The sequence below is a fragment of the Pieris napi genome, chromosome 1 (assembly GCF_905475465.1).
Source record: "Pieris napi chromosome 1, ilPieNapi1.2, whole genome shotgun sequence".
Taxonomy (NCBI): domain Eukaryota; kingdom Metazoa; phylum Arthropoda; class Insecta; order Lepidoptera; family Pieridae; genus Pieris; species Pieris napi.
This window is the reverse complement of record NC_062234.1, coordinates 9,635,244-9,649,132: the sequence shown is the minus strand read 5'-3', so window position 1 is coordinate 9,649,132 and position 13,889 is coordinate 9,635,244. Positions and strand designations below refer to the sequence as shown.

The following is a 13,889-nucleotide window of genomic DNA, read 5'->3' as shown; positions in this document are numbered from 1 at the left end:
ACAACTCACACTTAAGATTCAACAGATTTAAGCATGCATTTCTTCCGCTGCTAATAAGGTTGCGCATTACTGTACATGAAGTACCACATACTTAAATTGTGATATTAATATTTCTGTAGCGGTCGAAGCTCAAAGCTTATACAGCAACTGTACTTGAACAGCTGCAAAAGTTATCTTACACTGTTTCCAAAAAAAAAATATTATACTTAATTTATTTCTTGGCCAATTTACAAACCTATAATCCTTTAATGACTTAATAACCAAGATAACAATTTCAATGAAACAAAAGATGTTGACTTCTCCGAGTTACAGCTGAGGCCATTTCTTAATGATCAGGTAGTTAAGGGAATTGTATAAATATAAGTTGTCGAATTTAAATAGTTTAGTATCGTTTAAGATTTGAGTGTGCTAAAATGGTGAATTTAAAACCGGAAATTTCTGATGGTCTTGCTAATTCACATCGTAATCATCGCAATTTTGGTTATAGATTTGGTAGGAATCGTGAAGAGAAAAAACAAGTACCCAACGGTCTTTTACAATTAGATGCCTTGGCACAAAGATCAGTGGTTTTAATGGAAAAGCACGGATCGACTTCAAACAACAATTACCATGTCGCGATGGATCTTTTGCGTTTGCAATACAACCTGGTAAGTCCGTCGAACGATTATTTAAATTATTTATATATGTGTATTATATGCGATGTATTTAAACGACGGAATCTTAATATTCTCTTTTACATGTTATCTATTTAATTAAAGTCAGTAGTTAAATAATAAAACACAATTTATAGTAAACAATATTAATTTTCGTATTTGCATAGTGTTTGGTGTTGTGAGCAGGAATCCGTTTTTGTATGTTGGTCTGTACCTTAAACTTAAAGACTATGAATCTGTTTTAAACTTCACTCTCCTTAGTAAAGCTACCTAGCAGTAGGTATGCCAGCTTTATACCCAGTAACACTTACATAATAGTGGCAATGAAAAGCATACTAGACAAAGTATTTCAAATCTTTCGGTACTACAGTCTACAAGTAAATGTTAAAGCGCAGAATAATATGACTAGCTCGATGAAGATCAAAGTCTTGGGCTATAGATTTATCATGCATAGTAATAAATACTTCTTTATTCTTCTTTCAGAATTTTATCGTTCTCTGTGAACAGTGCAACGGACCGCACGCAGTTGACGAAATATTAGCTCCAGAACGTTAACCTTGAAAGCATACATTACATGCGAAGACAACATCTAAGCATCGCGCTCTCTATATTGTTCAAAGCCTGTATCTGTTTTTTACAAAATAACAGTACTAACGATATATATCATTAGTACTGTTATTACCCATGCTTATAGATGTTTCTCATATGTTTTATTTTTATATTAGGTCACTAAAGGTGACTTATACCCTTAGTATTTCGGGGTAAATATTTCTATTGTATTTTATGATTTATCGTGTGTTAATTGTATAATGTTAAAAATTGTGAAACAATAATTTAGCAGTGATATAAGATTTTCATTATCATGTATCTTTGCGAGAAAATTAAAATAAGTGAAAATCTATGCAGTCTTTTAGTAAACGCTACCTACCTATAAACATAACATTCTAAAAAACAAAAGTACTTATTTTATATTTAATACTTTTCTTAAATTTTTTATGTTTAGAGTATGTAAATAAGGATTATTTTTAGTTATTTTTGCAAGATCCTAGAATTTTGCAATAAATACAAATCAATGGTAATGTCAGTGGATCATTTTACTCAAATCAAGATATCTTAGTACATAAAGAAATTGTTAATATGTAAGCTATGGTTCTATTAACATATGGCTTGACACACAAAACATGGGGCCACACCCAGTTTTATTCATTTTCATAGAACTAATAGAGTGTATAATTCTAAAGATTTAATAAACATCAGAATTTATTAGATTGGCGTATATTATTACGTTATCAGAATGTAATTAATAAGGAAAAGGTTTATACTTCACCTTCACCGTAATAAATTCTTCAATTTCAACGTAATTATTGGGAAAGCTTTAGGTTTTGTTGGGAAATAGCAAAGTCATTAAGGCCTCATTAACATCTGTTTGCGAGATTTCCTTTGTGAAGCAGAATCGAGATGTGTAAAGTTAAACACGCATTCTTGTGGCGTGTAAATTTGTGTATTAGGATACCATTTCGTCAATAATCGTAGGCATGTAATGTAATCAAAGCAAAGCTTATAAAACACACAAAGATAATACGTAATACAAGTTTTACAGAAATTGTCGCGCTTATACTGAAGTGTAGGCTGAGAAATGTCGTTTGTACCGGACATGATAGAGAAACAGTGTAGGTCAATAGTGTTACTATGCTATGGATCTAGAATTCGCATCGGGGGGATAAACTTAAACACTTAAAGCTTTATTATATATACATGATTAACACCGTATATCATTACTTCACGTCACTCATGCAATACATTTGATTTACCTATTACACACGTGCTAATATCGGGTATCGAGCTCCCATACTTAGAATGTGTAATTCCGGTAAGACTCACTTTTTCAAAGTTGATAGGTTCCCCTACATAAGCGCCATTTAAAATTATTGTTTTGTGTATATTTTCGTGCCTATTAGTATTATATTTCTGTTCACTGTTCTTCTTCTGTTTTGAAGCTTATTTAGGACACATCTCTAATCGTATTTCTTTTTATATGTATAAGTATTAATATACTAAAAAACTTTGTCTGATATGATATGATATGATCAGTTACTAGTAAAGTTACTGATTTTGATGCTGACTATGATGACAGTTTTATACAGAATTTTGGAAATATCAACTAACAAAAGCTATTGTTTAACAATAATTATTATTTATAACCTTTTTTCTTTTTATATTGTAAAAAATTGTGGTCCCTTAAATCAGCCCTTGCTGCTATGGCTGTTTAAATATTGTAATCGAAAAAGTCCAATAAAAGTCTCCAGTCCAATGGCTCCAATCATTCGCAATGATATTAAGGCGGAATGTTCCATAGAGGGTGCCATTAAGGAGTGGAACGTAGGAAATTAACCGGCAGCTTGATGTTAATCTGAGGAAGCAATATACGGAGGCTCAGCGACGCTTTTCTTAATTACAGCAAATCCAACGCAGCTACTAGATTAAGTGATTTCCAATCAGGAATTGACCTTACTTTAATAACCTTATTTGCCCGTCGTTGCTGTTTATTGCCCCATTAATCCCAAGCGTTTAATTAATTGATTGCATTATTTCGAGTCAACAAATCATAAAAGTAGTATTATAATATAATTCATAAAAATATTACGATCGATTCCAAGATAAGCCCGTATTTTTACTTAACATCGCGAGTGACACCCAACTCTCTTGAGGAAATACAATAAAACGTTATAACTAGAGAGCCACTAAAAGGAATTTCGGTTAGAATGCGGTCATATAAAGCGTTTGAAAGCATTTGTAATGAAGGCGAGAAGCCCCAAGGGATACAAGTGTAATGTCAAATGCATGTAGCATAGTGAATCGTTTGTGCACTCGCCTCGGGAAATTTAACAAAGTAGTAATTCTTTGTTAAAGGCTCAATATAGACTAGAGACTTGCAATTGGCATGGGCTTAAAGACATAGAAGCAATTTATTGGAACTCCCAAATGCGTAGTAATATTTTTGTAATTTTGACTGATACTGTACTCTGGTGTTCTATTTAAATGAACTTTAAATTTAATTTAAAATAAAAAAAAACTAGTGTTAGTGTCCAATGTTTACTTGCGGCACAATGGTTCCGTTTTGGTAGTAGCCCGTCGTAAACTTAAAACCATGAAAGACAAATCTGATCTTGGTACCATGGTCAAGGTTCGTAGAACTGGCAAAAGAAATTTCAACATTGAATGAAAATCAAAGGCTTTTTACTGTATTAAGAATTTATAAGATTCTTTATATATTTTTCCATACCTACAATTTCCTATAAATGACATCACAAGTAAAGTAAATTACATAAAAGTACGTCATGAAAGAAATACATTTGAATATGTTCATTCAAGCTATAATTGAAACATATTCACGCGGTTATAGCGTACAACATAAATTAAATTACGCGCGTTATTCATCGTGTTTAATTAAATAAGGGCAGGTTTTATGTTTTAGGTCAGTTATCTCATTATTATTTTTTATAATAGGCAAGTAGTTTAGCCTTCGATATTTTTGGGTCTAAGGCATTTATGTTTCCTCTCGATGTTTAACTTCGCCGTACGTGCGAGTATTGATTGCGGAGATAGACAGTCCATTTGTGCTCCTCCGGGTATCGAAACTACGACCTCAGGGATGAGAGTCACTCCCTGAAGCCAGTAGGCCAATACTGCTGCTGTAGATATTATGAGAAATATAGATAGTGTAGACTTAGAAATCGTTAACCTTAAATCAGTCTAATTACACACACTCCTTTGACTAAAATATTCTTACGTCTCTTTTACTCAAATTATGTTTATGTAGTAATGAAAAGAGACAGATTTCTATTAAAACTAAGGGACAACAATGTAATGAAACTTTTAGTACAAAATTCTTATAAATCCTTTAATTTGGATACTTTTTAGCCAATGTGTATAAAATAATTTGATCTCGTAATAATGTAAGGAATAAGAATATTATATTTGTGCTTAAGTTTATGCATTTTGATACATATTTTAAAAAGATGCTAACACATTTTAACATAAACACCCCCTTGAATTGTTGTTAGGGGGTAGTTAATAGTAATATATTAGAAATTATTTAGAAGAATCCGTATTCAATGAAATTTCTTACCTTACCTTACTTCTTCATAAATACGCTTTGAAGTGCAGTTATTGCAAATTATGTCATGATAATTTTAAAAATAAACAAATGTGACAACATTTTCTGCTAGAGGGATAATTTTATAAATAAGTACATGTTAAGTCTAAAATTAGTTGTCGCGACACCTTTTTTAATCCCAAAACCGATAAGAGTAAATTGAATTTTAAAATTGCCGTGTCGATATCGGTAACTGCTAAAATATTACAATTCTCAGTGCGCTGCAGAATGTTAAGCTTAGTAGTAGGATTACTTGGTGAGTGGAATGCGGCTTAAATTATGAATTTGAATTTCGAATGGCGACGACAAAGTGAAAACGAAACAACACGCCGATTTTAAACCAGCTTAAATTTTTTCGACTAATTCAATCTGTTGCCTTCGAGTTTTAATAACTTTAATTGGTAGAGGATTTGCAGAGTAGGATAAGCTTTTAAGAGTATTACGGATATTTTTTTAAATATTTCAAATGAATTATCGTAAAATAAATATGAATTTCTATACACAGTTGTGAACATTTTTATGAATTTCATGTTTTATTTCGGTATTAAGTTACGATGAACAAATATTTATCAAGGTATATGGTAAAAAGGACAGATTAAGTTTTGAATGAAAAATTTTCAATAGAGATCGTTTTGTAATATTCAATTGATTTTGCAGCAATACAATGTATACCACAAATATCCTACAGTCTGAAGTTTAATGCCGATTTGGATCGCATTCTTAAAATCCTACAAAAACAAAAGAATGTTGAAACTATCAACCACAGTGACGAAGATTTACATACCGATCACACACATAACAGACATCACAAACATTTATTCCATGATGATAAAGGAAATTCTATCTCGACCGATACTAGTGAAATTAAACATCCAGGACTAAATAAAATAGATAAATTACTACAACAAAAACAAAGTAAACCATACGAAGTAGATTCTAAAAATCTTCAAGACTATTCAAAAGTATATTTGGTTCTGGACCCGCAAGCTAAAATTAACGCAGCAGATGTGAAACGGATAGGTGAAATGTAAGTGAAAAAGATTCTTAATTAAAAATTTAACGTTTTCACCCATTTACACCTCGTTAGTATTCTATTGAGCATGTTTAACTTGTACCACTGCAGGCGTTTCGAACTACTTAGAAGTAAAGCACATACGCTGAACATACATATGAAATTACTCAAGTAATAGGATCATAAAATTTATGAAATATAAGCACTTAAGTGTTTGTGTCGGGAATGCATTTTTAATGTAAAATGTGCTTATTGATTTTCTAAACAGAGAGTCTAGAGTTACAGAGTTAAATAATTTCCAATCATGAGATATGCATTGTTTGATTTTATTTTTACGCAATTAATACGGTAATAAAAATATCGTGAGAAAATCAAAAGATATCTTAGATCGACTAATCAACAATTTGGCGGCAACAGATGGCTCCTACTTGTCTACTAAGAAAATAATCAATAAAACAGTTTAGGAAATTAAAGCCACACTATTCATTGTTTGATCAAAAATAATTTGACATTGGGCGATTGCGTTCGTTCTAAGTATTCTTTCTTGCCCACTAGAGTGATATTGAATTATGCAGGCAGTCCGCGGGTAAAACATTCGCGTTAATTTTGAAAAATAAGCACACTTTTTAATAATAAAAATATGTCGTTCAAGGGTGTCATCTTTAATATCAAGTCAGGCTAAACTAGAAACAAAGCCTCCACGGAAAAAGCTGGCTCGTTACAAAGGGTTTGTTTTAATGGATGACTTTCTTGCAAGAAGAAGGAACAGGGATTCCAATGAAAGTAAGACCTCTTTCATAATATAAAGCATTAAAATCAATATTTTCTATTAGTATATCAGATTAGCCCTGCAGTTTCACCTAAATTAATTCGTAGCATGATGTTAATAGCCTTTCTAAATTGATGGACTCTCTTCTGTATAATATTAGTGCAGATATGGAGGTAATATTAAAAACAAAAATTCCAGTCAAAAATATAACCGTAGATTTATGATGTAGAAATTACGGATATTATGCATACAATGGTGAGATGGTTTGTTTGTTACGGCTTTATGACGCCGCTAAATTGATTGGACCATGGAACTTTAATATAAAATATAGGCTGTATACTATACACTTTTGGTTGTAAGCTATGTGGGTTTGTGAAATACTTTTATATTTTAGAGCTAGGATTTTTTACAAGTATAGTACGTGACACGTGTAAATTTTCTCATTTTATAAAAAAATTGAAAATAAGATACACAGGCTATATTATATGCAAACTCAGTATAACAGACCCATCTACAATGATATCATATCATAAAAAAATGTATAAGTACGCTTTTTCAGAATTTTCAAAGGATTCAATTGAACGTGATTACAAGCCAAAAAGGGCGAGAAGTGATTACGCGGGTGGTGCAAGAACCTCTATACCATATATAGGTCACCGTGGTGACATCTATGAAAAGGAGTGACACGGCGAAAGATTCAATAATATTATTCGAATCTATATTTATTAAACTTTCTTGCAGGGATATTTTTTATTTAAGTGTTATAAATGTTTAGAAAGATATTCTGGTGGTCAGGCCTTTGTTATGGGTCCTTTGAAAGCCCACTTTTTCGGAGTACAGGTTTTACTAAGTTGTCAGGCATTCACCAGAGTAAATCATAAAGTCATCGTTTCGCAAAGATACAAAAGGATTCTTTGGAAAATGTTCTTTTACCAAACCTCTTACTGGTGACTTGGTAGTTTTATAGAAAAGGAATTTTTATTCTAGTACAAGATTACAAATGCTATTATTTGTACCGATGCTCCTAGGGAATTCTTGTGATGTAGACTCGAAGCAAACAAAAATAAATACTGAATAATCGAACCAGACCTTAAATTTACGCTTGAAGTACGCAATTTCGTTCTTAAAATTACAACACACAAGGCACAAATAAAACAACACAATACCTTAGATATTTTACTAATACATACTTTATAATATACAAGTATATCACAGTCATCACTTCAGTAGGTACTTCAATATAAATACTCCTGTATTACAGTAAGGTACTTTAATCTAAAGTTAGGAATTATAAATAATCGAAGCATTATTCATACGCACCAAACATTTGATTTTTTATGATATGAACGAATTTATCGTATTATTACAATTCTCATGGCTACAAATATCGTTAAATAGAAATAAATATTTAGTTGAAGACAGTTTTGAAGCAGCAAATTTCCAGAGTATTTAAAAACAATGCTTTGGTAGTTCTGCATACTTCAACAATACGAATAACACGAATATTTTCTTAATAAAACTATGGCTATTCCTAGATATTCATACTTTGATATACTTTAATATAAACTGTTTGGTGTTATATACCATTATTTTAATACTTTATAAGGTACATCTACGTATTATTAAATATTAAAGTTATAATTATGTTATGCGTCATAGTGCACTTAATAGAAAAATACTTAGATATAATTATTAAGAAAATTGGAATATATTGGACGTATAAAGATTTGCTAAATAAAAATGTTTTTAGGTTCTTTTATATCCGGGCTCTATATCTAAAATACTAATTGTAGTTGCTACTAAATCGTAGATTTTCTGTTTCATTAATTTTAACTACTTTATACACTATTAACTAAATAACTGATCCGTCAGACAACCGAAATTACATTCTGAGTTCATATATACTTCTGTTTGTAATAATAGACCGAAGAATCAAAATATGTGAGTACAATAGGTAATTCTTATTTATATTCCGTACTTCTTTATAATGCAGTAGAGATAGAAATAATATTCATTCAGAGAGTAATCTTGATTATTTTAAGCTAACCTAATATTGTAAATAGACCAAATTGGTTTTTATAATTAGTGTATTTTTTTATAATTAATAATGTTATTGATATAGAATCCGAGCATAAACGATTTATAAGGTACCTTTGAGATTAAACCAAAAACCCAAAAAATATAATCTTCTTCATATACAGAAGACCACGATAAAATGTCAAACTATTTATTCTATATGAATATTTATATTTCATCTTAGATATTACTACTAAATGTATGAGCTTGAAGCAATACACGTTAAATCTTCAACTGAGAACGGTAGAGGGAAATCTCAGTAAATTGAAAAGTAGCCACGGAGAAAATTTTACTGAAAAATATATTTGCATTTTCGAGATGCATACGGAAATATTTTAAATCTTAAATTAACTTAATTAAATAAAGTAAATACAATTAGAAACTATTATATAAATGAAATGACACAATATTTAATTTAAGTAACTTGGGACACAGATATATTTGCGTTTCAGATCTCTTTCTTTATATGTCTCACCTGATGATTTAGATTGGTGTAACTAAACGTTAATAATATTGTTTTACTAGAGATCGTATACAGGCCTTGTCGTTGTAAATTGATCAACTGAGATTCAAACACTTTGTGCAAGCGTCGTAGGTAGCTAGTAGATTATAAACATTCAACACATGAAAAATAATATATAATAAAATATTTAAGTGAATGATATGCTACATACAATTGGAGCCATAGTTCTACGTAATATTATTATCGTAGCATTGGCGTAGCAAAAACTTGAATGACGTAGCTGTTCGAATAAGTGCGTAGCTATGACCCGCCTATACGTCCTAATGAACCATTTAATATGCGCCACGCCCTACGGTTAGTAAATTATTATATTTTTTAATGTGTATTATATACAAACTAGTCTTGTTAAATAACTTTCTAAGTTATTTTATACTCGCTTCGGGTACATATCCTTATGAACTATTTTAAGGACATTATGATAATTGACTAGAAATCCAAGCTATAACTAGGCCATAATTTTAATTAAACCTTAATTGAGAGCCTAAGTGTACGGTACTTAACATTGAACATGTATGCAATATTATTTTACGTCACACATACATACGTATTAAGTGCTAAAAATGATTTATAAAATTAACCTGATTTATAAAATATTTAGGTTATAATACGAGTATTTCTATTCAATTTAATCGGTAGGACAACATTTCAGATTGCAAGAGCTTTTGTTAAATAGGCTTATGAAGCAGGGATCAGATCCATACTGCGAAGGTTAAAACTTTTTATTGACATTTTATCATTTCTGTTCTTGATTTTCATTTCAATCTTTAATGTTGCCCTATCACAGCTAAGTGATAATTAATATTAATTTTTGAGGAACTACACAATACAGCTTAAAGAGAGAGTTTATAGGAACAAAAATGAAAGTATTAGATAAAAAATTTATAAATTTTAATACATTCACTTATAGTAATGAGATCTAATTATTAATGAACTTTATTGGAAGACAATTTAATAATAAAATTGATCTAGTCTCTAAGATGCTTAGAGATAAATATTTTTTCTGATAGGGATAGAAATATGATGTTCAATTCGCATTAACATAATTTCTTAACAAATAGTACATTTTATTATGCGTAGTAGAGGTAAGAGAAGGTTTAAAAGAATCAGTCTGCTTGGGGTTATAACTATTATATATACATTTTAAATAACGTAAAGTGTGCTCGGAAAATTAAAACGAAATTGTTCCCTTTCCAGACAATTCACTACTCTAAGACCTATTGACTATAATGCGTGAATTAGATTCTAGTAGCGTGATAGACAAACTAATGGACCCTTTATTTCTACACTACGTTTACCTGCTACTAATCACTGATTTACGAACACTGAGCGTCCAATTCCATAAACCTTGATTCCTCCTGGGTTTCCGAGAGGCGCCGCGTGGGCGAGATTCGATACCCTCAGAGGTAGTTGGGTCGGGACATGCAACAGAGCACTCCCATGCCTTTGTAAAGAGAACCTCTTCGCTTATTCCTCCATAGGCCGTTAACTTCGTCCCCTTTGAGTGCGATGTTACTCTCTGTGAATTACTTAAATGTTTATATAAAAGCAAAATAAATCTAAGTTTTAAAAGTGACGCGAAGGGAAGTGATATAACCACGCGCCTTGATCGTAATATTCTACGTAGCGTCCAAGTGCTATCCGTGCGAAACGTGCCAGAATTTGTCGGAATTTACTTATCATTCTTACGTAAAATCATGTGTTTCATTAAAATTACATACATACTAAAAAACAAATTTCAGGTTAAAACTCGTATATTATTTAAATTCAAACGATATTAAAGAGGTCAAGACATCGATAATTCTGTACATTTCAAATTCGCACAGGGTCTCATTACATTCAAACATTTTTGGTAAAAACGTATACAAATGTGGTTTGATCTTGTGTCAAGTAAAAACTATGAAATATAGCTAGTGTCGAGAACGTATAAGAAATGTGTGCGTTTTGTATCTCAGTGCGCAGTGTTCTTAATGCGTACAAGAGGGATCTGAGGGTTAAGGCTATTAATATTCTCTTATATTATGAGCAGAATAATCTTTTCTATCCTCCCCTAAGTTAGTCGGGTACCTTGGGTAAAAATAATAACGTTTATCGCGTATCTACAAGCCCAATCGCATTATTACTTTTCCCCTTAGTTATTTAACTCATCTGAAATACATAATAGAATAAAATTGCGTCTGTTTTACTATTGTCTTTTATAAGCTTGTAAAACACGTTCAATAAAATTGAGCACCTAATAATTATTTACGATAGCTGTCAATATTTAATGACGTCATATACGGAAAATGAGATTGCATTTTCAACCAAAATTATTCAAACGTGAGTACTAAAAAACGAACAGAAATGATATAGTTTTATAGAACCGATATGTCTTTCACTAAAACATACTTAGCCGTATACTCGTATAAATGGCAAAAACATCATTCAGTAGACAACATTTGTTATTCTAAAACACGCCTTTCATCTTCAACTTTAGAAAACTCGTAGTCATAATTGAGGTGATATATTAGTTTTAATGCTAACCGTTCCTAGGCAATTCTATTGTATGGTTTGACCTAGCGACTAATATAATAGAAATATTTTACCTAAATGACTAAGCGTCTCGTGTTGTGGAAGGAATTCCTGTATATCGGTGACTATTCTCGTAATTTCCTGCGTGTCCTTGGCAATACTGCATAGCTCCTCTTGATTGAAATCAGGCGTTATTTGCTTACACAACAAAATCTGACTGATGACGTTACCGAAGTTTGATGGTCCAGCGCGATTTTCTGGGAATTGCACATATAGTATTAAACACTAATTAAATGATGAATGAATTCTTGCCTTAGTGCCCTAATGAATGATATTTACATATATAGACTATTACCCTCTTCCACACTGTTTCACTAACATCGAGCTTCGAGCAAGTTATTTCTCAACAGAATCTTAAGAATAGAAAGATGTAAATGTTAGATTAAGCCAGGTGTTGTCTAGCTAATAAATGCCCATTTGCTTATTAATCATTGCCATGTTATAATGATAGGGGGAAAGACGATAATGAGGAAATATTTCAATATTATATTAATTAAAAACATCATATTTAAAACATTGTGAAATAAAAGAGTTTAAACAATATTTGAGTAATGAAAATAAAGAACACCTCTGACCTTGTCTCATTACTAAGTCTTAGAAGTTTGTGTAAAAAGTGGAAATTTAACAAACCTGACGTCATTAGCGAAATAGTAAATGTGACCTACATAATTGCCACAGCTCATTATAAACATTCATCATAAATTCACCGAAAATGCTTTGTTATAATTTAATTAATTTTATCGTCGTTCTTAATGATGTCAAAACAACGGAGGCACGTTAATTGGAGGAAAGTGATATTGTCTAATCATTCTTAAGATGTTTAAGAATTGTCTTTATATTAGTTCAGAGTGAATAGAACAAGATCTGTGTTTATTTATAAACGTGCTAATTATTAAATTTTACGCTTTAATACTTAAAAATTTTCAATATGTCTACAGTTTTTTTAATGTTATCAACGTACGTTGTTCTAATTTTATATAAATAATAAGAAATATTCAATGCGATTAAAATAAATGTACTTAACTGTTCTTTGGTTTCAAAAAAGTATTGCCTGTAGTTAATTTGCACATTGCGTTGCCTTTGCATACAAAAGTATGGAAATATACGATACATGCAAAACATAATTTTTTATTCATTTTTCAATTTATGGATTTAAAAAGCCGACACTTTTCGTCATGACAATACTTTTTTAGCGTGCAAAAATTGACTTATACGCTGACTATAATATATAAATACCGTAATATGACGACATGTCCATCGGCACTAGCTGAACTAGCCTGTGGCACTTGGCAAGTTCCCGCAAGAGTAGATTCGACATAAAGTATAATAGCACCAATTGAGGCTGTTCAGCACAGACTTCTCCACTAGACCTAAAAATAAATACGTTACTTTTATGGGTGCTTTTATTAAAAATTGTATAGGTGTTGGGAATTAAAGACATTACAGAGAACAGATAAGATATCCTTGTCTATTCTCTGGCAAGGCAACATAAAGGATAACTACTTGGCCTAAAGGTCTAGATACCAGGCCATAAACTCCAAAAAAAAAAAAAAAAGAAGGAAAACTACGTTAAATTAAATCAAAGTTTTTTTGTAGGTATTATTGGACAATAATAACAATTGAATCGACGTGTAAGGCGTAAGCTCAATATTATCAAACTGTAATGCGGTCACCAACGAATGATATGATTAATGAAAAAGTTTATGTTCCATGATTTATTTGGTTATCGTTTCTGGCAATTTTACTGGAAACTTTATGAGCTTAGGCTCCTGCTTCTATGCTATCCGTGCAAAGCTTCTGATTTAAATTGATATATGAAAACTATCATCTGTTTTATTATTAACGTTCATTAACCAAATATGTACTCAAAAAATCAGAAAAAGAAATAAAAAAAAATATTTTACGAAAAAGATCAATATTAAATAAAATAACAAAAGAATTCACTATGAAAGTTATGGCCGTGAGGAGGGAACTTTTAAAGTCATATTGGTACTTTAAATGTCTAGGTAATAAAACGCGATGTCAATCTATGGACCTTTTAGAATTGAACAAAAAATTGTTTCAAAGAGAAATTATAGATTTATTATGTTAAATATAACCCTAAGGTCACATTTTCTACCCATTATGACGTT

The 13,889-nt window shown here is 31.0% G+C and overlaps 3 protein-coding genes across 4 annotated transcripts in view; 2 read left to right on the top strand and 1 right to left on the bottom strand.

The window, feature by feature from the left end:
- Nucleotides 1-249: 249 nt before the first annotated feature.
- On the top strand, nucleotides 250-1,517 carry LOC125053953. The gene is made up of 2 exons (XM_047655591.1): nucleotides 250-647; nucleotides 1,137-1,517. The coding sequence occupies exons 1-2, from the start codon at nucleotides 414-416 to the stop codon at nucleotides 1,206-1,208; spliced, it is 306 nt and encodes a 101-aa protein (XP_047511547.1). The 5' UTR covers nucleotides 250-413; the 3' UTR covers nucleotides 1,209-1,517.
- A 3,495-nt stretch (nucleotides 1,518-5,012) lies between these two features.
- LOC125051910 lies at nucleotides 5,013-7,336 on the top strand. The gene is made up of 4 exons (XM_047652538.1): nucleotides 5,013-5,065; nucleotides 5,467-5,836; nucleotides 6,474-6,604; nucleotides 7,150-7,336. The coding sequence occupies exons 1-4, from the start codon at nucleotides 5,038-5,040 to the stop codon at nucleotides 7,272-7,274; spliced, it is 654 nt and encodes a 217-aa protein (XP_047508494.1). The 5' UTR covers nucleotides 5,013-5,037; the 3' UTR covers nucleotides 7,275-7,336.
- A 1,741-nt stretch (nucleotides 7,337-9,077) lies between these two features.
- Nucleotides 9,078-13,889, bottom strand: part of LOC125054945 — a 55,739-nt gene continuing 50,927 nt past the window's right edge. For both annotated transcript variants that reach the window (XM_047657099.1, XM_047657102.1), the window contains 3 exons: nucleotides 12,994-13,127; nucleotides 11,772-11,954; nucleotides 9,078-10,705 (listed from right to left, as the gene is read on the bottom strand). In XM_047657099.1, coding sequence (XP_047513055.1) covers nucleotides 10,587-10,705; nucleotides 11,772-11,954; nucleotides 12,994-13,127 — 436 coding nt within the window. In that variant the 3' untranslated portion in view covers nucleotides 9,078-10,586. The remainder of the gene's footprint in view (nucleotides 10,706-11,771; nucleotides 11,955-12,993; nucleotides 13,128-13,889) is intronic.

Bases quoted from the DNA above. Each gene is read 5' to 3' on its own strand.
- LOC125053953 (XM_047655591.1), top strand. From the start codon at position 414: ATGGTGAATTTAAAACCGGAAATTTCTGATGGTCTTGCTAATTCACAT. The intron at 648-1,136 runs GTAAGTCCGTCG...TTCTTCTTTCAG, and splicing joins TGCGTTTGCAATACAACCTG to AATTTTATCGTTCTCTGTGA.
- LOC125051910 (XM_047652538.1), top strand. From the start codon at position 5,038: ATGTTAAGCTTAGTAGTAGGATTACTTG. The intron at 5,066-5,466 runs GTGAGTGGAATG...TTGATTTTGCAG, and splicing joins CTTAGTAGTAGGATTACTTG to CAATACAATGTATACCACAA. The intron at 5,837-6,473 runs GTAAGTGAAAAA...ATGTCGTTCAAG, and splicing joins GTGAAACGGATAGGTGAAAT to GGTGTCATCTTTAATATCAA.